This window comes from Rissa tridactyla, chromosome 1 (assembly GCF_028500815.1).
Source record: "Rissa tridactyla isolate bRisTri1 chromosome 1, bRisTri1.patW.cur.20221130, whole genome shotgun sequence".
Taxonomy (NCBI): domain Eukaryota; kingdom Metazoa; phylum Chordata; class Aves; order Charadriiformes; family Laridae; genus Rissa; species Rissa tridactyla.
In genome coordinates this window covers 95,260,526-95,282,683 of record NC_071466.1, presented here as the reverse complement: position 1 = coordinate 95,282,683, position 22,158 = coordinate 95,260,526, and the positions used below count along the sequence as shown (strand labels likewise).

Below are 22,158 nucleotides of genomic sequence, written 5' to 3'. Positions count from 1 at the left end.
AATCTGATGTGGAGATTCAGCCTTGCAGCAGCAGGACCAAGGGCTCAAGGAGGGTCATGGGGTCTGGAGAGATTGAAGGAGCTGCAACCAAGGGAAGGACGGTTGGGGTGGCTGTGGGAGGAGGCCAGGAAAGAAAAGAATAAAGGGCTGCTGGGCTGTGCAAGGAAGGATCAGTGGGGGTGCTTGTTGATGGAGAGACGAGATCGTCTCCCAGCAATCATCTCTGGGAGAGAGCCCTCCTCTCCTCCTCCACTCCACTGTGGTTTGGGTCACCATCAGTCTCCCTCTCTCTGTCCCCACTCAATCCCTACCATCCCAACATCATCTCCTACTCCTCATTCTGGGAGTGAAGCAGCCTGCAAGAGGGGACAGGTTGGTACCAAGCTGGGGAGTGAGGCAGGAGTACTGTGGAGAAGGACTTTCTCTTCCTATCACCATCCCCTTGTCATAGTAACTACTGATCCCATGCTCATCTTCCTCTCAGTCACATAAGGCTGTTCAAGGAAGAGATAGGTTAATCTATTTGAGCAACAACAGTTGATCCATCTGTCTCTTGGCAAAGGATAAATAAGCAATCTACTTCTCTTAGTCATTACTAAGGTTACCTGCATCTCTCTGCAGGTTGTAACCTGCCACCATTAAATAGTCCCTAATTATGCTGCTGGTCCCCTCCTGCTTCGCCAAAGAAGTTTGGGGTCATCATTGCATGCTCTGGCAAACACAAACTGGACCCCTAAGGAAAGAGGATGGTGCAAACGATCCCTTTTGCAGGCCTGAGCCGGCAAGGGAGTGTGACAGCCACTATACCGATGGAGTTGAACCATGTGCCAGTTCAGCTAAAGATGGGAAACTTAATTGCCCATCTTCTTCTTCTTGTGGCTGATCTTATTAAGCAGTAATAAGATCCACATTTTAAATTGAAGTGCCAACTCCTTGGCAGGGCTACGTTGAGAAGACCCACACCCATTCTACTCTGACTTCACCGAGAGAACTAGGTCTGCAGTAAAACACAGACAACTCCCTCAACCGAGGCACAAAACATAGCAAATAAAGGGATTTTTGCCTTGTTTTAGGTCAAGTGCTTCACCTCTCTAGCCAATCCTGTTGTCCACAGCAAAGGGAAAAAACAACTGCCGCCAATAGCCAGCCATTGCGAGCGTAGCATGGAACGAGTCTAGAGGCATGGCCCTTCAATTCAGACCTCTGTCCTTATTATCATCAATGTTACTGTCAGTCTTGGGGTCCTGGCTTCAGCTGGCAGTCCTCTTTTGTGAAAACCTCCTTACCCAACACATAACCTCCACAGAAATATCACATTCTAATGAAATAAGGGGAAAACCCCTAGGCTTTGCAGCTTTGAATTTCTAGTGCACTAATATTGGATGTAATTTTCATGTATACTGAACAATTCACAGAAAGACTACTGTTCGTGTTACCTTAATCATTTCATTCATACGTGTCAGGAGTAGCTATTAAAACAATTTTTGTTCTACACATAAATAGAAATGAATTCAGATTAAATGATTGCCTAAGTCTCTGACTTGACGTTTGAATTTCATAATTGCATTTGACATTCTGAATCAAAAATTGAAGAGCGAGACCTAAACAGTCTTATGATGATGTTATTTTCATACATTTATAATTATGACAAATGGAGACTGTTTTCCCTACCGAGATAGTGCATTTTGCTTCTGTTTCTGATACAAGACTTAAATGAACCCATCCCCACTAAATAATTGTTTCAGGGGGAAACGAAACAAGGGCATTTACTCAACAGTACATCAAATCAGTGCTTGTAGGTTTGGGTTTTGTTGTTTTTAAAATAGGTCCAAGGTCCATACTGACTACAAATCATGGTATGTGCATGCGTTTTCTTTACTTTCCTCTCTCAGTTAGCATGTAGCATACAAAGTTAAAAATACGTATGTGTTCTACCAAAACAGTGTTTAGACTGGCCTTCCAAGATGTGCAACAGATGCTGAGGTCAGTAGCTTTAGAAAGAAGGAAAACAGTGTTATAAACTGTAATAGCAGCAAGTTTCGCATGGTTGCTCTTTCCTATACTCAAAACGGCTGTGAGAATTTTAAAGAAAAATCACGTTCGGGTAGCTAGGTTTAGTACCAAATACTTTAGGTATCTGCTAAAGTCCTTGATTACTGATCCACCTACTCACATCATCATGTGAGAGGGAGTATATTACGATTTCGTGCTTCTTCTCCCTCTGTGATCTCCTACTAAATGAATTAACTTCACTAACGCACAGCTCAGTTTAAAAATGGAACATAACCTGTGGCCTAACCCTGCCAAAACGTCAGCTTGTTATTTTCCACTCTCATTTTTGCAAGACACTTTATGGTTAAATGCCCAATTATAAAAATTCCATTCAAGATGGAAAGTCCCAATTGTTATTTTTATTCATTTATTTTGGGGAAAAACCCACATTGATAAAACAGTTTCACTATCCATTTGATCACCCAACCTAATCCACATCCACAGTACAGGGGAGAGAGATAGTCTAGTTTCCTTTCCTTCTCCTGTTCCTCAAGATATTTTACTTCCTCTTTGGAGTAAAATTCAGAAAAAAAATGGCAAGACCAAAGGCCTATACATGAATATACCAAAATGTACACACTCCTTTTGCTATGTATTCAATTCCGCAGAACATTTTCTGTAACATAATTTAATTCCAGAGTAACATTAATATGCTGCGAGGCTATTAAATAGAAATTTTTGACCCGATTAAAAGAAGGCACACTTACTTGAGTGTTATTAAAATAAAAAGAAATTATAAGAATTCTGAAAAGCATTTTCATACTAAAACATTTGAAATGCCTCTGTTTTTAGGCTCCTAATGGGAATACATGTTACTAAGATACTGATGAATTTTCATGACACTTTAAGACAACATAATTATTTCAAAGATGAAGATAAATTTTCCATCACTGCTTTGTTCTGCTGTAATAACTTGGATCACCTAGGCATTTAATCTTGCTGAAGAACTCAATCAAAATAAAGGCATTGTTCACAGATTTCTAGACAAATTCATAATAAGAAATACAGTCAGCATCAATGCAAAATGAGCTTGTCAGCAGACTGCTTGAAGAACTTGATTTCCCTCAACCTATTGATCATTTTAGATGCCAAATTTAAAATGAACTCACCACATTTTATGAAGATTCAGGGAAAAATATTACCTTAATTGCAAGTTCCTCTTTTAGCACCTAGGATTGAAAGCTCCTGATGATCTGCAGGGGATAGAGCAGAAAGCTGCATCTTTCGTCAGGTGTGTTGCTACATACAGGCTCAATTTACCTCATTAATTTGAGTGGAAAGTGGGGTGGATTGAGAACTGGCTGAATGGCAGAGCTCAAAGGGCTGTGATGAGTGGTGCAGAGTCCAGCTGGAGGCTTGTAACTAGCGGTGTTCCCCAGGGGTCAGTACTGGGTCCAGTCTTGTTCAATATATTCATCAGCGACCTGGATGAAGGGGTAGAGTGCACCCTCAGCAAGTTTGCTGATGATACAAAACTGGGAGGAGTGGCTGACACATCAGAAGGCTGTGCTGCCATTGAGAGAGACCCAGACAGGCTGGAGAGTTGGGCAGAGAGGAACCTAATGAAATTCAACAAGGGCAAGCGTAGCGTCCTGTGCCTGGGGAGGAATAACCCCAGTACAGATTGGGGGCTGACCTGCTGGAGAGCAGCTTTGCAGAGAGAGACCTGGGAGTTCTGGTGGAAGACAAGTAAACCATGAGCCAGCAATGTGCCCTTGTGGTCAAGAAGGCCAATAGTCTCCTGGGGTGGATGAAAAAGAGCGTGGCCATCAGGCTGAGGGAGGTCATCCTTCCCCTCTACTCTGCCCTGGTGAGGCCGCACCTGGAGTACTGTGTCCAGTTCTGGGCTCCCCAGTTCAAGGAGGACAGGGAACTGTTGGAGACAGTCCAGTGGAGGGCTACAGAGATGATCAAGGGACTGGAGCACCTCTTATGAGGAAAGGCTGAGAGACCTGTGTCTGTTTAGCCTGGAGAAGACTGAGAGGGAAATTTAACAGTGCTTATAAATATCTAAAGGTCAAGAGGATGGAGTCAAACTCTTCTCAGTGTCTCAGGACAACGGACTACAGGTACAAGCTGGAACACGGGAAACTCCATCTCAACGTGAGGAAAAACTTCTTTACTTTGAGGGTGGCAGAGCACTGGAACAGGCTGCCCAGAGAGGTGGTGGAGTCTCCGTCTCTGGAGACATTCAAAACCCACATGGATGCATTCCTGTCCAGCCTGCTCTAGGTGACCCTGCTTTGGCAGGGCGGTTGGACTCGATGATCTCCAGAGGTCCCGTCCAACCCCCACCATTCTGTGATTCTGTGATTAAATACTACAACATGACCATCAAACACAATCACATAAATAAAGACTGTCTTGTTCTCTGCCCTCAGTAACTGCAAAACTAAGAATTTGGCAGAAGACTTAGCTCTAACCCCTCTTGAACTTTAGATGCTTTATCTTGCAACTTTATATTCAAGCTGATAATAACTCCCATGTGGGAAACAAACAGTAATTTTCTCTTTATGGACATTCAAGGGAAATACCCTTTTTCAGTAACTGTAAACTGTAGGACATATAAACCTCAGTTTGTTATACTTAAAAATACTGATGAACATCTCTCACTATTCACGCTCAAATGTCTTTCCTCGAATTCACTGAATCCCTTTTGAAAGTGTTTTAGAATGTAATTAATATGTTGTAATGAGCTTCCCCATCACCATAAGCTCTTTTCAGGCAAGTCTGACTTTGGAGAAATGGCAGATGAAATGTTTTAAAGATTATTTTGGAGGACAGAAGTCAGATTCATTTGTTGCCAGATGAAGATGCTCTGATTGGCAGATGAACGTTTATATTGTATTACTAAACAAACTGGTATCTCACCCCTACAGCAACCATCATGCTACTATGTATTTTTAAAAAAATTTGTTTCAGAAAATAACACTGTTTACCACATCCTTAAAAAAATGAGTGTCTTGAAATTACCTGATCCTCAAGTCAAAGTCATCATACTTGAAGTTGCCAGCCACACTTTTTTAATTTTTTTGTTGGTAGATGGACATAAACCCACCAAAAATGTTAAAGCAATGATAACATTTGATTCCAGACTATGTGACAGAATGTCCTTTTGCTGTACTACAGGTATCCCAAACTTCTGTGCTATGAGTGGATAGGCAGGACTCAAGATGCTCGGTAGGAAGGAAAGGTCAAAACGTATTAAATGAAGCAACGGGCAGAAGCTGACTGATATTACCTACATTTTCTTTTATTGCCACAAGACGTTCTTTGTTTCAGCAAACATTTCGGATTATCTGTGTAAGGGATTTCTGCAGTAAGTTCTGTAGTACTTGTCAACCTCTCTTTGAACGAACACAGTCAACACCCATCATCAGACTCTCTTCACTGACACCAGGTGCAATGCAGTAGGCTTTACAACAGTTCTGAAAAACTTGCTTCTGAACGTATTGCTGCAGGTATAACTGGTGGCTATATAAGAAGACCTGTACAGGTTACTACTATTGTCACCACCTTAAGTGGCACTTAATAGACATTCTTGAGGACAATTTTGGCAGAACAGCCAAGAACTAGTATAGCACCAAAACTGGAAAGAGTTCATGAAAGCCATGAGTCCTTCTCCTTGCCTTTTAAGGGTCTCACAGTATGTATGACAACATACATATACGTTATAATAAGAGTATGACCTGGCTCTGCTAATGGAACAGCACCACAGGTGCTAGAGTCTATACAGATATCAACATTAACCTAGTCTCATTCATCAAGGTTACTAAAAGAAAAGGACAGGGGCAAAAAAAAGTTTCCTAACACTTTTTGCAAAGTCACTAGCATGGCGAAACAATCCAATTTGACAGACACAAGAACTGTATGCAGATCAATACTACAGAGCTAAGAGCTTTTTCCCCTCCTACTGCTTTTGTTTGCTACTTATACGGTATAACTGTCTCTTAACACTGGATTCCTGTTTTCTTGTCCTTGCCATCTGCCTTTTAATCTTGCCAAAGGCCCTATTCATATTAACTTAATGAGCTCCTCCTTCAACTGTAGTTAAAAAAGGCTTCAAATGTAGTTAATTTTCCCTGCGTTTCTCACTTAAGTGAGAGAGAGGAAAGCAGAAATGAAAGAATTTAAATTATGGGCAATGATTTAACTGAAATACCTATACCTCAAACTTTCATCTCTGTACTGCCCACACAGAAGATAATCTCTCTGTGTATTCCTAGCAACGTAAAAGGCATTTTACAAATCATCAACTGTCATTATAGCCTTGCAAAAACACTGCATATGAAGAAAAAGAAAGGATAGAGATTTCAATTTAATAAAGATGCTGAATACAGGCAAAACTTTAGCAGTTTGCAAACAAATTACTGCATGGTTTGTAATAACTTAGAGGCAGGCTTCAACTGGAACTGATTTTCAAGATGATTGCTAGGACCATTGCTTGGCACACAGAATTGCAGCACAATCACAAGAAACAGGGGTGGCATATATTTTGAGAAATGACCTCATCCATCTTTCAGCCCCAAAACAGGACCTTTGTTGGTGTCATCAGTCCTGAGAGAGGTTTATCCAACCCGCTTTTAAAACAAGATTCTGCAACCTCTCCAAGTTATACCAATATTCATGCCACCTAATCTAAACCCTTTCACTGCAATTTCACTATAACATTACTTTTCCTATCCAAAGCAAGTAGAAAAGCCTTTATGCGCCCTCAATGCAGCTGCCTTTTGTAGATTTAAAACTCAGTTATTTTCAGTTTTCTCTTGCCTAGGTCAAACATTTCTTACTCCTTCCATTACTCTGGACATACTGTGTGCTAGGCTTGTGATTGTTATTTTCTGCTGAACCTTCTCCAGTTGGCCAACGTGAAGTTCGCTACACAACACAGGATTGCGTCGTGCATTTTACAGGCCATAACCTGCTTGTACATCCCTGTGTGATGCTGGACTTTTCTACAGTGGAAAATACTATTGATTCATGTTCAGCTTTTCATTCAGTATGATAGCCAGATCTTTCCTAAGAAATAGCTGCATAAGCTGGTTTTATCCTCGTTCTGTGTTTCTGCAGCTGCATTTTTTCCCAAACGTAGTAATTCCACATGCCCTTAGGGAGCCACCACCTGCTCTTCCTTCAAACCACTTCTCTAAATTGTAAGCATCACTATGGATCTTAATTCCATCCGTCAGCATGCCTGCAGCAGCTCTCAGTTTTATGTCACCTGCAGGTGTAACTGGCAAACTCATCTGCTGCATCACAGTCCTTAATTAAAATACTTAACAGTAAAAAGCCAGGAAATATCCCACTCTATACCACTGCTTGTGTTTTGTTTCGATTTTTTGGTTTTTATGTTTTTTTGGTTGTTTGGTTTGGATTGTTTTGACAGTGAAATGCCCATAACTATCCTGAGAACGGAGCTTTATAATTTTCCAGGGAGGTCTGCAATCACACTGACAGAATTTATTCCAGGGCATAGCTCCCCTTGTTTATCAGCTTATTAGAATGGCATGAGAGAAAGTATCAAAAGGTTCATGTAAGTCAAGTTATAAGACATCAACAGATCCTCCTCTATTCACGAGGCCTGTCACCCTATCAAAGGAGAAAATTAAATTGGTTTTGACATTATTTGTTCTTGAGGCAGCTCTTAGTCATCATCCTGTTATCTCTCAGCTTTCAAACAGCACAGCAATCATTTGTTTCAGGTTTTTTTAGAGAAATTAAAGGTAACTTGACAGGGTCAACAAATCCCTTGTTCTTCCTTTCTTCATTTTTAAAGAGTAGTATTGTGTTTGCTGTTCTCCACTCTGTCATCACACCTGCAGCCCGTCATTTCGGAAAGGCACAGCACTGAGTTCACCTCAGGAGCTGGCTGAAGCAAACTACTACAAGGAGCTCAGCAGGCCCCTACCGATTTAGAACCACTTCACAAAATCAAGCACTTCACCATGTTTCATCTTAAGAGGTGAGACATTGTCCTCTGGATGTCCCCCACTGGCGGCAGAGTTAAGGCATCTAGCTAAAAACAGACGTTAACCTTCCAGAGCTAAAGTTAGAAGACACAAACCCTAAACTCCATGTCCTGTTGTATTTATTTTCCACTAACTGTCTAGGTAGCCAAGGTCTGACGTAACTAGCAATTTGGGTTCAATCTCCGATGCAATTTACAAAAAGCCTTATCTTCCTGATCTCCAGTTCTTATGTCAGGATACATAACCCAGTTTTGTTGCCCGATATGCTTCTCCTTTCCTTCACCGTTATCTTAACAGTGTCAAGCTACAAAATCCCATATTACCATAGCAATCAAGTGAATTATTCTTTCAAGTGTATCTTTGAACATATAACACCTCTTTTTGTTTATTCACTTGATATCCTGTATTAGAATACTGATTCTCTGCTTTTCAGCACTGTGATCTGCTACCCGACATTTCCATGCTCAATATTCCAAAAGTGAGAAATGTTGGAATAGTCTATCCCCTTTTGTTTTACCTCCCACCACAGCACAATTTACTTTGGAACGCTCACTAATAGAGACATTATGAATACAGCCCTCTCTCTGCATGCAGAGATGTTCTGTTACTATAAACGCTGGACAGGGGGAGGAAAGCAAGGATAGAAGCATGTATTGAAGTGCTTGGACTCACAATTTTTACATTCTCTTTCCTTGAAAATCCACCTACCACATCAGAACACGCAGACCTCACTTATTCTTAATTCTGTTTTGTTAATTTTTAATTACTTGATTCTTACATTTATGTCTTCATAATGTGACTAGACTGTCACTGGCTCGTAACTGATTTTCTCTCATGTTCAGAGTACTTCCCACCAACAGCTTAGTATCTGCGATGCTTGCAGCTCTCTCCAGAAAGAGCAAGCTAGTTGAAACTGGCTTCGAACTGGAAAAAAAGATACTGCAAAATAGCGCAGCAAATAAAACCCACTGATAAGCCTCTTCCCTTGTGTATCTGCTATGTATATGCTTTTGTGCTAAAGGGACGTAGAACAGGGACAGCAGCACAAAATTACTTACACAGCGGTAATCTCTAAATGTATTTATGAAAGCTGCACAACTTACGCAATCTTGGCGCACACTGAGCATTTCCACTGCCCGTCAGTTGCCACGTCACGACACTTATTGCAAACTCGAAGTTTGCAGGTTTGGCACAGGTCTCCTCTGTCAAAGATGAAGCCCAGGCTTTTCTGACAGCGAACGCAGACCCTGCTGTTGTCCTGTTGACAATGACGGTTTCCACCTTTCCTTCTCACTTCCAGAAGCTCATTTTTCAATTTCCTAGAAGTAAGAAAATAAAATCTTTTAATTTGGAGGTAGAACTCAATAATCTGTAAGAACTTTTTAACAGATAAGGATTTAGTGCTAAAAACTGCAAGACACAAAGAAATGCAATAAAAATGTTTTGGGTTTTTTTTTTTATATTCACTATATTTTTTGACACACATACGACAAAGAAGAATAAATCTATCCTCCGCCTCTCAGACATGCACTCAAGAGGAAAATCTCGTGGTAGATCAGTATAAGTAACTGCAGACAGATACGCAGTTCTGGACAATTGGCAAAACATCTTTGCTTGTCCCTCATCAATAATTCAAGTCACGCTGAGCCCAGGTTGACAACAGCTCAAAACTAGGACTATCCTGTGCATCCACAGAAGAAAAAGACAAAAATCTTCCCTGTAATTAGTATGCATTTAATACTATGCCAGTCTAGAGTTAGCTAGGAGTGCGTATGCAATTCTGCACTGGCTATTCAAAGCATAAAAAAAAAAAAACAACAACAAAAAAACCACAAACACAAAACCCCCATCTAAATAGAAGATGGTGTTATGCTGTGATGCCACAAATAAATAAAATAAATGAAGAACACCAGTTTAAATAATGTTAAATAAAGATTACCAGTTCTGCCACTGACTCTGCAGGATAAAAATATTTGCATTTAAGACCTAGTTTTGGGTTGCAATTTCAATGGTGCATGAGTTGCGTCCTTAACAAGAAAATAAATGGAAGTGAGATGTAACTACTGTATTTCCAACGGCAAAAAAAGGAATTTGAAGGGAAAGAGTCAGGAAGGATGACAGGAGAGACAGTTTTCTATGCCTGTCTTCCCAAACCAGGGACTCAAGCAGGACCCCATCATAACCCAAATCTCTCACTAATAGCTCCTTGTACTTTGGTTGCTGATCTCAACTCCAGAGCTTTCCCTCCCATGCCACAGCCTCTAGCTCTTACCCCTCCCACCCCAACCCACAGAATCATCTAGGTTAGAAGGGAATAGTGGAGGTCAGCTAGTCTAAACTCACAGCCAAAGCAGGGCTTTGGCTTTAAAAAAAAAAAAAAAAAAAAAAAAAAAAAGCCTTCTTAATATCTAACCAGAACCTCCCACATTCCAGATTGTTCCTATTGCCTCTCCTCCTTTCACTGTATACCTCTGAAAGGAGTCTGGCTCCATGTTTTCTGTACAGTCACACTAAGGACTTGAAGACAGCAATCGTGTCTCACCTTTGCCTTCTCTTCTGAAGGCTAAGCAAACCCACCTCCCTCTGCCTCTCCTTCTACAACATGTGCCCCAGCCCACCTTGATAGTCCTCCATTGAACATCCTCCAGTATGTCAATGCCCCTCCTGTTCTGGGGAGACCCAAACTGGAAACTGTATTCCAGATGTGATCTCACAATTGCTGAATAGAGGGGATAATCACTGGCCTCAACTGCTAATGCAGTCCTGTATGTAGTCCAAATTGTTATGTCCTCTCAACCCTTCTCAGCTGAAGCTCTAACCACTCAACCCCCAGGCTCCTCTTATCCTCTCATCCATCTCAATCTTTTCAGTAAACAACCTACAGGTCCCCTGCTCTCTCCAGGCTCTTTCCTGACTTCCCCTTTCCCCCTGAAACCCTCCTATCTTAAGCTCCTCCATCCTTTCAAACCCTTCCTGCACTCCACTCTACACAAGAATAGTTCCTCCCCCGGGGCCTCAGCTCAGGAACTGCCAAGTTCTTTCAATTTTACTTGCCCGGGTGTTGCTGCATCCCCATTCCCTCACCCTTCCCTATGATCTCTTTCATGCACTGCCATCAGCCAAGAACCTCCAGAGCCCCTTTACCATGAAGCACTCCAGGAAATCACAATCTCTGCATGCACATAGATGCTTTAAGGGGGATTCAAAAAACCTGGCTACTGGCTTCACCTAAAGATCAATAAAAAGGTGACAGGAAGAAAAAAAACTTTGGGAAGATAAAACCAATAAAAGATCACAGGTTGCAACCCAGTGAAGGAGGCCGGGAACATCACTTAGGCCACCAGGGACTAAGCTCTGACAGAACTAGGTTATTTGTGGATACATTGCCTTACTAAAAGGTTGGCTAGCATTTTTCTTCCCACTGGAATCACATGAACAGCAGCTGCTCTGCAGCCACCTGGCCTGCGGATGCTCAGCCTCTGACAGCTTTTGAAAAAGGGCATGTCCAATCCCTCCAGGCAGCGACTACAAATCCTGACAAGCATTTTCATCTGTTGGCCTCTATCCAAAAGTTATTTCTTCATTCTGCTTTGGACCTTTCTCCCACATTCAACCCAAAAAGCCTTTCTCTCATGCCACAGCCTTCAAAAGTCTGTCCAGGCTTCGCAAGCTTTCTTGGTACTTCACTAACTGTTCTTGCAGTTTATCGATTGCATCTTACATCTACCTACCTCCCGCAGAGATACACTTAGTTACAGGTCCATGCCGATTTTCCTCTTCTGTCAATCAGCCAGTTCCAAATGGAGATGGGTGACCTGCACTACAGCAACTACCAACTGTGCTGCAAAATTGCCATCATGTACAGGAAAAGCAGACCATCACCTCTTTTGCCACCCCCTCCTTGTATCTACCTCCTAAACAAGCCTGCCTTCAAACAGCAAAAGTCAATTTATCTGCTGCTTCTGGACCAAGAAGTAAAGGCCAAAAAAACCACCAGCTGCCAGAACGCTCTCGACCACACCATTTTAAAAGAGAGATACCACTTCTATGCACTTGAACACCAAATACGCCTTTCAGTGCTTGTGAAGACATCTAATTACCACTGAGGTTATGGTCACTTACATTTAACTAAATATCAAACACTGTTCACAAAATGCTTGATGATTTACTCTCTCCCCTCTCAGCAGTGTGAATTTGTCAGAGACAAAGTACTGTACTACATGGCTCTTTTATTTAGTACAGCCACTTCTACTGCCAACTAATCTCAGGGAAATTTGTTAAGATTGGATTGTGCTTTCACACACTGAGAGGTGTTGCAGCACTTCCCAGGTTCACCCTCAAAGCCCTCCTTGTCACAGATGAGCCCTCCTTCACTAGGAATTCTTAATCTGGCCAATACCTGGTGCTTCTGTCCCTCTCATCTACTTTTTGTCTTCCTGGAGCTTGCTGAAGTCATCCACTTACCTCTGCACTGGGTCCACCCAATGAGCAGTGCTCAGAGCTGCAATGGGAAACACCGCTGTCAGAAAACTTTCAAGCATGGACCCAAGAAAAAGAAAAGGAAGGGCAGATCCAGTTTGCACTTGCTACCTAGATCACCCCCTTCAACTGCACCCACAAATTTCTGTTCTACTGTCCCCCTGTGAGCTGACAGCAGACAAGGACACACTGTTCAACCAGAGCCCTGGAACTGCTCCTTGCTTCCATGTGGCCTCTTCCGCATCTCAGCCACTCCACTCTTCCTACTCATTTCTCATAGGTCATCTCAAAAAGTCAGTCTAACTTACTGGTACAGAGGTGACAGCTGTGGTTTACGTCCAAGTACAACAATAAACACAGATTCAGCTTTGCTCAGCTTCCCCACGTATCTGTACTGGGTTTACATGGCAAGGTTTTGGCAATGGAGGGGCTTCAGGGGTGGCTTCTGTGAGCTGTGTGTCTCTGGTCCTGTCACTGGGCACCACTGAATCTCTCTTGGACTTCTTTTCTCCCCAGTACAGTTTCCCATGAGACTCTTTCAAGCAAGTCCCTGAACAATCCAAAATCTTCTCTCTTGAAGTCCAGAGTTGTGATCCTTTTTGCTTTCTTCCCTCCACTCAGAATCTTAAACGCCACTTATGGTGACTGCAGCAGGGCTGTCCCAACTTTCACATCTCTGACCTGTTCTTCCTTGTGGACAGATGTATGTGGATATGCTTGGTACACACCCCCTTCTACCCTATTCTCTTGATTACAATGTTTCTCCTGTTCACCTCATCCCACCTAATGAGCTTGTCAGCCTGGACCACTGCTGCTTTACTCGATCAATGGCCTTTCTCTCCCTACCTCATCTTTTTCATGGTCTTCTGTCGAAACTGTGAGTAAAACTGCCAGTCAATGTTCAATAGAGGCAGTCTTTGAGACACAATTGTATTTTCACTTTTTACTCAGTTTTGCAAAGATTTGTTTAATCACAGACCATAGAACTAAAGGGGCTCGTGCAATTCAGTTTTGATTTCTTTTAGGACTTGAACGTCTGCATGCAAAACAACCACCTGAGTCTTGCCCAAGTGTCAGGATGATCCAGAAGATGAATATTGTTAATCCTCACATCTCAAAAGGGTTAAAACACTAAGCACTAACAAAGGCTCGTTTTTCCTACCAGACTTATTTCCAGTGGCTCATTTTTACTTAATTACATAAAATCAACAGTGACCCCCTGCATTTCAGGAACTCCACAGGCAGTGCGATGCCATCATTTTGGTAATTATCAGTGTGTCCTATAAATTGCATCCAGGTGTCCAATGTTGAAACAAAACCTTCACTGAACTCCTTCCGTTCCAGCTTTCTCCCTTTCCCCTGCAACTTTCAGGCCCTTTTCTACTTAATTTGAAGCATCATTGGACACAAAGTCTGTGTTTTAAAGAGCTCCAATTTAAAATAAGGAAATCTCTACCAGCCCAAACCAATAAACAGTGCATTTTTAAACAAAGGCTTGGTTAGAGATTAACATATTGAAAGATTTATCAATATTCTTTTGACATTAAAAAGGCATTATTCTTACTATCCAGTAGTGGTGGCTGATACAGTATTTTCCACTGCTTATGTGATACAAAATCTTGAATTCTTATGAGATGATGGTTGATCTGCCAACAGCATAAATTATGAAAAGTGTTTGTTTTCTTGGTTTTTTAATACAGAGCTGCCTTTCATGACTGAGATAAAATAAATCAACCCGCAGCTTCTCCCACTACTTAATCAAACAAAGAAAATAGAAAAATTTAAAAAGCGAGCAAACAACATATGGACAGATACACTGGATATGAACTTTCTTTTGGGATTCCCTATACTATTTGTTGAATTGAACTACTGATTGACTGTAACAAATATGCTCAGATCTTAAGAAATTACAGAATGAAACATCTCAAGGGCCAGGAAGGGTAGGAGGAAGTGTGTGAGTCATCTGAAAAAAACCCTATAAACAGCCACTGCCTACCTGCACTAGGTACGCAATACTGAAAAGGGATAACAAGTGCAGCATGTAGCTGGACCGACTTACAGCTACCCTTTAGCCCCCAAGACAGGAACCAGCTGTATTACAAACACCCAGTTGCCTTCTGCCATTCTAATATTTGACCTCTCCTCAATTTTAAAGGAATGTAATTAAGCATACAGTTTGGTATTTCTAATCTCAAATATTAAACGAGAATTACTCTTAATCAATCCTCTTCTAGTAATACAAAAGAGAAAATAAACTCAGCAGAAGTCAATTTAATAAGCTGCTGGAGAAAAAGAATCCTATCATACACTGAAGTTTCTAAACCATCTATTACAAGAGCTGTTTGATAGAAGGTAGCTATTAAAAGCAAATTTGTTACTGCCAAGGATAGCGGAATACTTAACCATTCCTCTAACTGATTTTATACTAAGATCTCTTTACTGGCTGAGAAAATACGTTAAGTGCATTGGAGAAGAGTTCTGTCATAATTAGTATTCCAGGTAACACTGAATGACTTGATCTAAGCCTTTCCAAACAGGGCCCAAAACGCCCATATAAAATATCAAAGCAGGAAACAAAACAAACAAACAAACAAAAGACTTAAACAACACTGAATTTGAGAAATAACTCAGATCCTAGATTAAGTCCATCTAACAAGTAAATATGAAAATGTGATGCCTTGAAAAGATGAGGAAAAAAGTGCGGGCACCAAGGACCACAATTCTACAAAACCCAAACCAAGGTGCAGCAAAAAGTCATAGCTCTTGGGACAGTTGCCCACCACCTGCAAGAGGCACAAAAGAGGCCCTAAAAGAGTCTAACTCTTCCCTACTGACACTAAAAGTCATGAGGCAGTCAAAGGCACTCGTTCCCTTACAAATGCAGCCTCCAGAGATGGAATATTCCCAAATCCTCCTAATGCTGCAAAGAGGAAGAAGCAACGAGAAGCCTTAATAGATCCACTTTTTTTTTATTGATATGCTTTATTTTAGAGAACATTTATTCCCCAAATATTGAAAAGCAGAACAGCTATACTGCTGCAAGAGGCACGACACTCGCTGCTCAAGCCATTCACTTAAATGAATGCCATCATAGCTTTACCTCTGTAAGCATGATCCCCTTGCTCTGAGTTAGGTAACTTTTTTTTTTTAAATGCCAAACTGTTTGTTGATTGTTTTTTGGTTTTGCAGTTGGTTTTTTTTTTTTTCATTTTTTCATTTTGGTAATTTTAGAATTCAAGTTTCTCCTGCATCTTCCTTCTCCCCATTTCAAAACCCTTTTTCATCTTAAGTTGTAGAACAGAAAAATCCAAGTATTCCTAATATTATTTTGCCATTCTAAATTTCCAGAGTTCAAAGAGTCATAAAAAATTACAATTTAAAAAAACCTCACAAACCTGTCCTCAACCAACTATAATTAAATACTTCAGCAGGAAAAAAGTTTAAATATACGAAATTGCTCCAGTCTTGCACCTGTTCTTAAGAAAGTTCTTTTTCCTGTACAGCTGAGCTGACACATCCCCCTTCTGAAGATGCGCAGCTGGTAACTTAGATACTAGAGAATTTTCCTATGCAGGAACTGGTATCAACACACTGCTGGAGGCTGAGGGAGAAAGGAAATTTCCTTCCCAGACTGATTACCAGTACCTCCTCCAAATCCAAGCACATTCCCTTCACTGCCTGACGCAACATGTGGAAAGTAAGAGTAAATATTATTGCCAGTTCACAAATGGATGGGGTATTACCAATATCCATTGAGATCTCCTTGCACTGTAAAATCTAGCCATGCGAGTACCTGAAATATTTTTTAGGTTCTTATTTTATAAGCACAGATTTTCACATTTTGCTTATGTAACAGATCTGTACAATAAACGCTGTTTTAAGAATGCCTGAGTACAGAGGTATATTGGTGACAACAAAAGGAAACAGGAAAAAGCAAAGAATGAATTTACAAAGGAAAAGAGAACCAGCGTAATGAATGGCAGAACGGAGCCCAGTGAACACACGGAAAGGAGGCACGGGAACTGAAATGATACTGGACACTATAATGAAGACAAACTTCCACGGATGAACTTTTTTTTCTGAGTAAATCCCTCATCGTCTCAACTACAAACTAAGATTTAAAAAAAAATAAAATGCAAATTGCTTGTTGGTTTCTTACTAGTCTTTGACAAAATAAATTGTATCCAGAGCATCAGAATTAATCACCATCAGAAATTCTTTCACCAATGGAGTATCTTCATACTCAAAGAACACTGGAGAGCAAATCAGGCATCTCTACATTTGGAGTACTGACAATAGTAACTACTTTTGATCGAAAAGTCTCTGGTTCAAAGAATAGCAATGTGTTAAATTCACTTGACAAATGAGATAGCTGCCAGACAAGCAACTCCTAACTTCCTGTACACGTACGGATGAGCAATATGCTTTAACATAAGGACCCTTTCCTTCAAATATTTATTGGCCGTTTTGCAAAACCAGGACCATATACAATACTATATACTACCTTGCAATCACTTTGTGCTTATAAACAAGTCCAAATGTATGATGATCAGATAAGTCAATTCTCATTCCCATTACTCAAACTTTTTTTTTCTTTTTCCTAAAGTACTTGCCTGTAGTTACCACACGGTGGTACCCATGCTAACAGTTTCTCCTATATTGTAATGAAGTTAATACCCTAAATTGATTCTGTGGATCTCTTCGTACAGGTAAGGAGATGCCATTTTAATTAGTCGAAAAGACAGGAATGCCAACTTTCCTTTTCAATACAGAACCGGAGTTGGTGCAATTCTTGTACTACCTGTGGCAACCTAAATGCTGAGGGAATGATTCAAGTAAGAACCCAATAAAGCCTTGTCCTTGGAATAAATTGGCATGGTCCTCCTTTGTTTTCTCAGTTCAGCAATTATGACTCTGGTGTCTCCTCTTCTAAAAACACGGTGTTTACAGCTGTGCTTCGTAAAGAATGTAAAGAACCTTTGTATTTTAAACGCTGTCTGGGAAAATAGTCAAGGTAAGAAAGCAACATACGTTAGCATTAAGTGTGTCATGCGTGTTTGCTCTGTGGCAGCAGAGATGAAGAGCTAGATCCAAATGCAAAATGCTATGACCACCAGGCCCAGGTCCCTGTGTGGCACCATGGCTGGGGAGGATGCAAGTGGGGCTGCTGTTGGAACAGAAACAAACCAACAACAGTTAGATGAAACACACCTAGTACATGGTACACCCCGCTTTCGGCAAATACATTCTTTCCATTTAGTAGTGATTTCATGACTTGTGACACTACACATTAAATGTGATATGGGTTTTCATAAAAAGGGTCTTTAAAAGAACAAAACTATTTAAAAATAGTAAAAGGATGGGGAAATAAGGAAAAAGATACATGTTTCAGACCAAAACGTTCAGTTCAGAATGTCCTGACTGACATTATCTGGATACAAGTTTCTCCCAGCAACTCACATGTTAAAAAAACCACCCTAATTTTCACTCTTGGTCAAGTGAAATGGTCAAGTTCACTATTCTTAGCTATTTTAGCTCTATGTAATTTAATGGTTTCACCCAAATAATCTTAGCATTTGAAAACAATCATGATGGTCACTCAACTGATGTCAAAAGTACTATGAATCAATGTTTAGAAGACTGTAAGTTATTTGCACAAGTAAATCAATAAATATTCAAAGGAAATTTCCAGTCACACAAGATGCATGCTTAAATTTAAGAACATAAACCCTAACATTTATTAAGCAAGTTGCTTATTTGTATTATCAAAACTAGACCACAGAAAGACTACTTGCTGCCTTCTGTGTTTCTCTCTCACGTAGGTGAAATATTTGTACATCAAATAAAAATACAAGAACAGTCACCTGCACTCCAGAACTCGAGTATGAGCAGTGACAGTGAAAATAACTCTTAACAACTTCATTACTAGGACATCCTCCTGCACTTACTATTGCTTTCATGTTGAATAGAAAGACACCTTCAAGTTATGATGGCTTTTGAAGACTAATAGGAACAGAAAAAACAATTATCAACTACTAACACACTAGTAAAAATTCTTTAGTACAATGTACAAGTAAGCATCTTGCCAGAATGAAAAATGCCTTGAAAATAAATACAAAGGGACCTGTTCTTCTGCAAAGTACTTCAATAAAATATAGAACTGATTGCACCAAACGGAATTCCTAAGACAACAAATGTTCCTCTGAAGTATACTTATAAGCCATAATTAAAGATATCCTTGCCAAGCCATTCAGCAAGAAAAATTATGAAGTCTCCTAGGAAGCAGTTACCCACCTAATTCTTTACAGTTTGTATACCTTGGATGCCTTTTATAGACTACATTCCACCATTATCAGGCACAATATGGTCTAGCAATAGTTCTCCAAATATACTCTGCACCTGAAACCAATTGGTTCATATACAGGTGCTAGAAGTATGCATAAGCATCACATTGCATCGTTAGTTATCCTAATTAGCATTATATTTCATATAAACTTAATTTTTAGCCTTTTCTTAGGGTGCTCTTTCCATTTGTACCAACACAGAGATAAGCCAATAACACCTGTTGCTTTACTGAACTGCATCCTCCAGAGGTGCCCCGAGTTCTCAAATGCAGTAGTTTTGGCAGAGTAACTTCCAGTAGTGCCAAAAAAAGCAGGGAATTAGGGGGTTTAAGAGATCGTATTAAAAAAAACCAAACAAACAAAAAAAACCCACCCCAAACCAATCAAACAAAAACCCCAGACGAACAAAACCTCAGGAGTTTCAACTTTCCGCTTCAGATTGTGAAACAACAGTAGTAGAAAATAAAGCTTTCTGGGAGTTTGAGAAGCTAGTGATCTGCACTTCATTCCGACGCCTTTAATTGACGACTACTGGCACAACACACATTTCCAAGGCCACCACCTTAGAAAACTGAAATACTGACTTTGAAATGCTCATCCTATTACAAAACAGAGCACAATGCCTGGAACAAACAGTGCTCCATCTGTTTTCTTGTATTCTGTTTTCTTCTTCATCTGACAAATCACGAAGGCGATGAAATGATTAATTTGCCCACGCTGCCATAAAGAAACACCTTTCCTTCCAGTCTTGCAGCAGAAGCAGCAACCAGTTTTAGCCCTCTCCATTTAGATGGGCCACTACGTTTCTCCAGTTAAATGGGCTGCACACCAACAGGGGCACTGCACTTGGACTTGGTTCTCTCAAGGTAGAGATACTTCCAAAACTGGCATTTAGCTATGCATGGATTTTCAAATAGTTTTACACAAATGAAGCCTTAGCAGGTGCTGAACGTCCATCTCTGCAATGCACAATGTCTAAAATGCTTTTTAGCAAATCAAAGGGAAGAACAATGCAGCCCGGCCTTGGAATACGTGGACAGAAACCAGCAAAGGCTGGAAATCTTCCCTTTGTATTCCATTACACTCAGCAGCCTCGCCAACAGCAAGTGCTGCACACATCCCCGCTAAGCTTGTTTCTCAGAACCAGCACTGTATAAAAGTTTAAAAGGGCAGCGAGGAGAAGCGAGAGGAAGCAGCAACAACACACTGGGAAAGCATAAACACCTTTGCAGAACCGATACTTAGCTGAACTAACTGCATTTCAGTTACCAAAAAGAGCTGACTCTCAGCCTGCCTCCACACATTGTTCCCTAAACTTTGATTTTTACCTTTTTTCCTCAGAAAAGAGCACATGGACTCTCATAATACCCTGAAGTCTCTACTTCTTCTATCAGCGACTTTTGAGATCCATGCCTGAGAACTTCAATTTTTTTTATTTATTTATTTATTTGTAAACCCAAGTCATTTGAAAAATGAAGTGTTCCTTCCTGTCCCTATTCTGTAAGTACTACAACAGAAAGATAAAGGTCACTATCTCGCAGCTGCCCCATGATGCATGGGCTCCTGTCCAGCGGCAGACACCTACTTTCTCTCCTTGCGACACCTTCCGAACTTCCCCTCCCGCAGTCAGCTATGAAGGCACAGAGCATACAGCTCCTCTCAGAGGAAGAAGGTTCAGGAGCCACACGAAAGCCTTCCATTCACAGGGGGAAATTCCGACAAACTGGGCAAAATCTACCGAACCTGAAATTTAAAAAACTTTGCCATATGTTTTTGCACTTTTACTTTTTTTCCTTGAAGCAATGGAAAAAAAAAAAATCTTTTGTTTGCCACATACCAAGCAATTTTCTTTCTTTCTAATACACGTTAACTGTGACACTTCCCAGCACTCATCCTTCCCCCGGTACATCTCGAAAATCTTCACTGGGTGTCATAAAAATACATATATCACAGAATATATTTTTTAACAATAATAAAAAGGGTTACCTTATCCTTTTATCTTCAACTTTTTTCAGATATTCATCTCTCTTCAGTACTCCCAATATTGTTTCCCTTTCATGCTCCAACAAGAATGACAAATTGATGATCTCCAAGTGCTTCGTCATGATTCTTCAACAGCCACTCTTTCAGTGACTGCTTTCTCCAATCAATTCTTCCAATGATTTATTTGCACAAGTCCAAAGGCAAGTTTGTATCAAGAGTTACAAGATCCACACAGTCAAAAGGTATTTTTAAAAAAATGCTTCTTTAAGTTAACCAGGTGTCAAGATTGCATTGCTTTGCCTTCCAACTAGGCAAGAAATAAAGGTTTCTTCTTTGTTTCTTCCTCAAGAAAGCCAGTAATTTTCCTGGTTCCTGAATGCCCCTGTGTCCTGGCTGATGCTCGCTGGCACACTGCAGGCCTTCAGACTGCATTCACAAGCAGCTGCAGAATCAGCTTCCTGGCATAATTGTAGCTTGCAGCCACAAAATAGCTGGGTATATTTATTTCAAACTACCTGGAAGCCAAAACAAACAAGCGTAGGTGATTTTGACATTACCATCATGGTCTGATTTGAGAAAGGCTTAATCTAGTAATGGTTTGAAAGCCACCACAGTATGGCTCGCAGACTATCAGGTTATCTCAGGAGCTACTTACGCGTCATGTTTCCTATGTTGTTGTTTATTTCCTCACTAATGTTTGATTATTATGCTCCCACAAGGGCTCCGCAATTATCCTCCTACTGCAACACATTTAAATGACTATATTCACCTTGTAATACTTCCATCCTAACAGTAATAAGCATGGGGGCAGGGAGGAGGAATGATTCTACTAATTTCCCTGAGATTAAGGGAAAAGTAAAAATTAACAAGTGGAAGGGTTTCAGAGGACAGCACTAAAGGTAAGACTCGCTCAAAACAAGTATACGCCTGCATCTTGGCAAGTCATCCATTATGCTCGCTTCACAGTCAATTTGGAGAAATAGGAACTTTCAAGGAGTGATTTATCCACCCATTGCAGGCATTTAATTTAGGATGATGTGTTCTAGAAATGCCCATTCCCTTACAGTAAATACAGCAAGAACTTAGAGTGACTCATTAACATGTCGCCAACCAGAAGTAAGACAAATTTCATTTTTGTTTTGTTTTTGGTTTTTTTGTCATTTCTAAACAGAAAACAACTTCCAAACAAAACCAGAAGAGACACCCTAGTCCATACTGGAGCTCTGAACTTGACCAGTTAACTGGTTGGAAAATCCAGCCCTCACAGTCTCATAAGTAAACACAGAGTTTCACATCGAAACAAGGCATGACCTCCAAGACACTTTTCCTTA

At 40.6% G+C, this 22,158-nt stretch overlaps 1 protein-coding gene across 1 annotated transcript in view; it reads right to left on the bottom strand.

Moving 5' to 3' along the window:
- Nucleotides 1-21,066, bottom strand: part of SYTL5 (synaptotagmin like 5) — a 57,004-nt gene extending 35,938 nt beyond the window's left edge. The window contains exons 1-2 of the mRNA XM_054218639.1: nucleotides 20,831-21,066; nucleotides 9,125-9,340 (exon numbers count right to left, since the gene is read on the bottom strand). Of these exons, the coding sequence (XP_054074614.1) occupies nucleotides 9,125-9,340; nucleotides 20,831-20,949 (335 nt within the window). The 5' untranslated portion in view covers nucleotides 20,950-21,066. The remainder of the gene's footprint in view (nucleotides 1-9,124; nucleotides 9,341-20,830) is intronic.
- Between the last annotated feature and the right edge of the window lie 1,092 nt (nucleotides 21,067-22,158).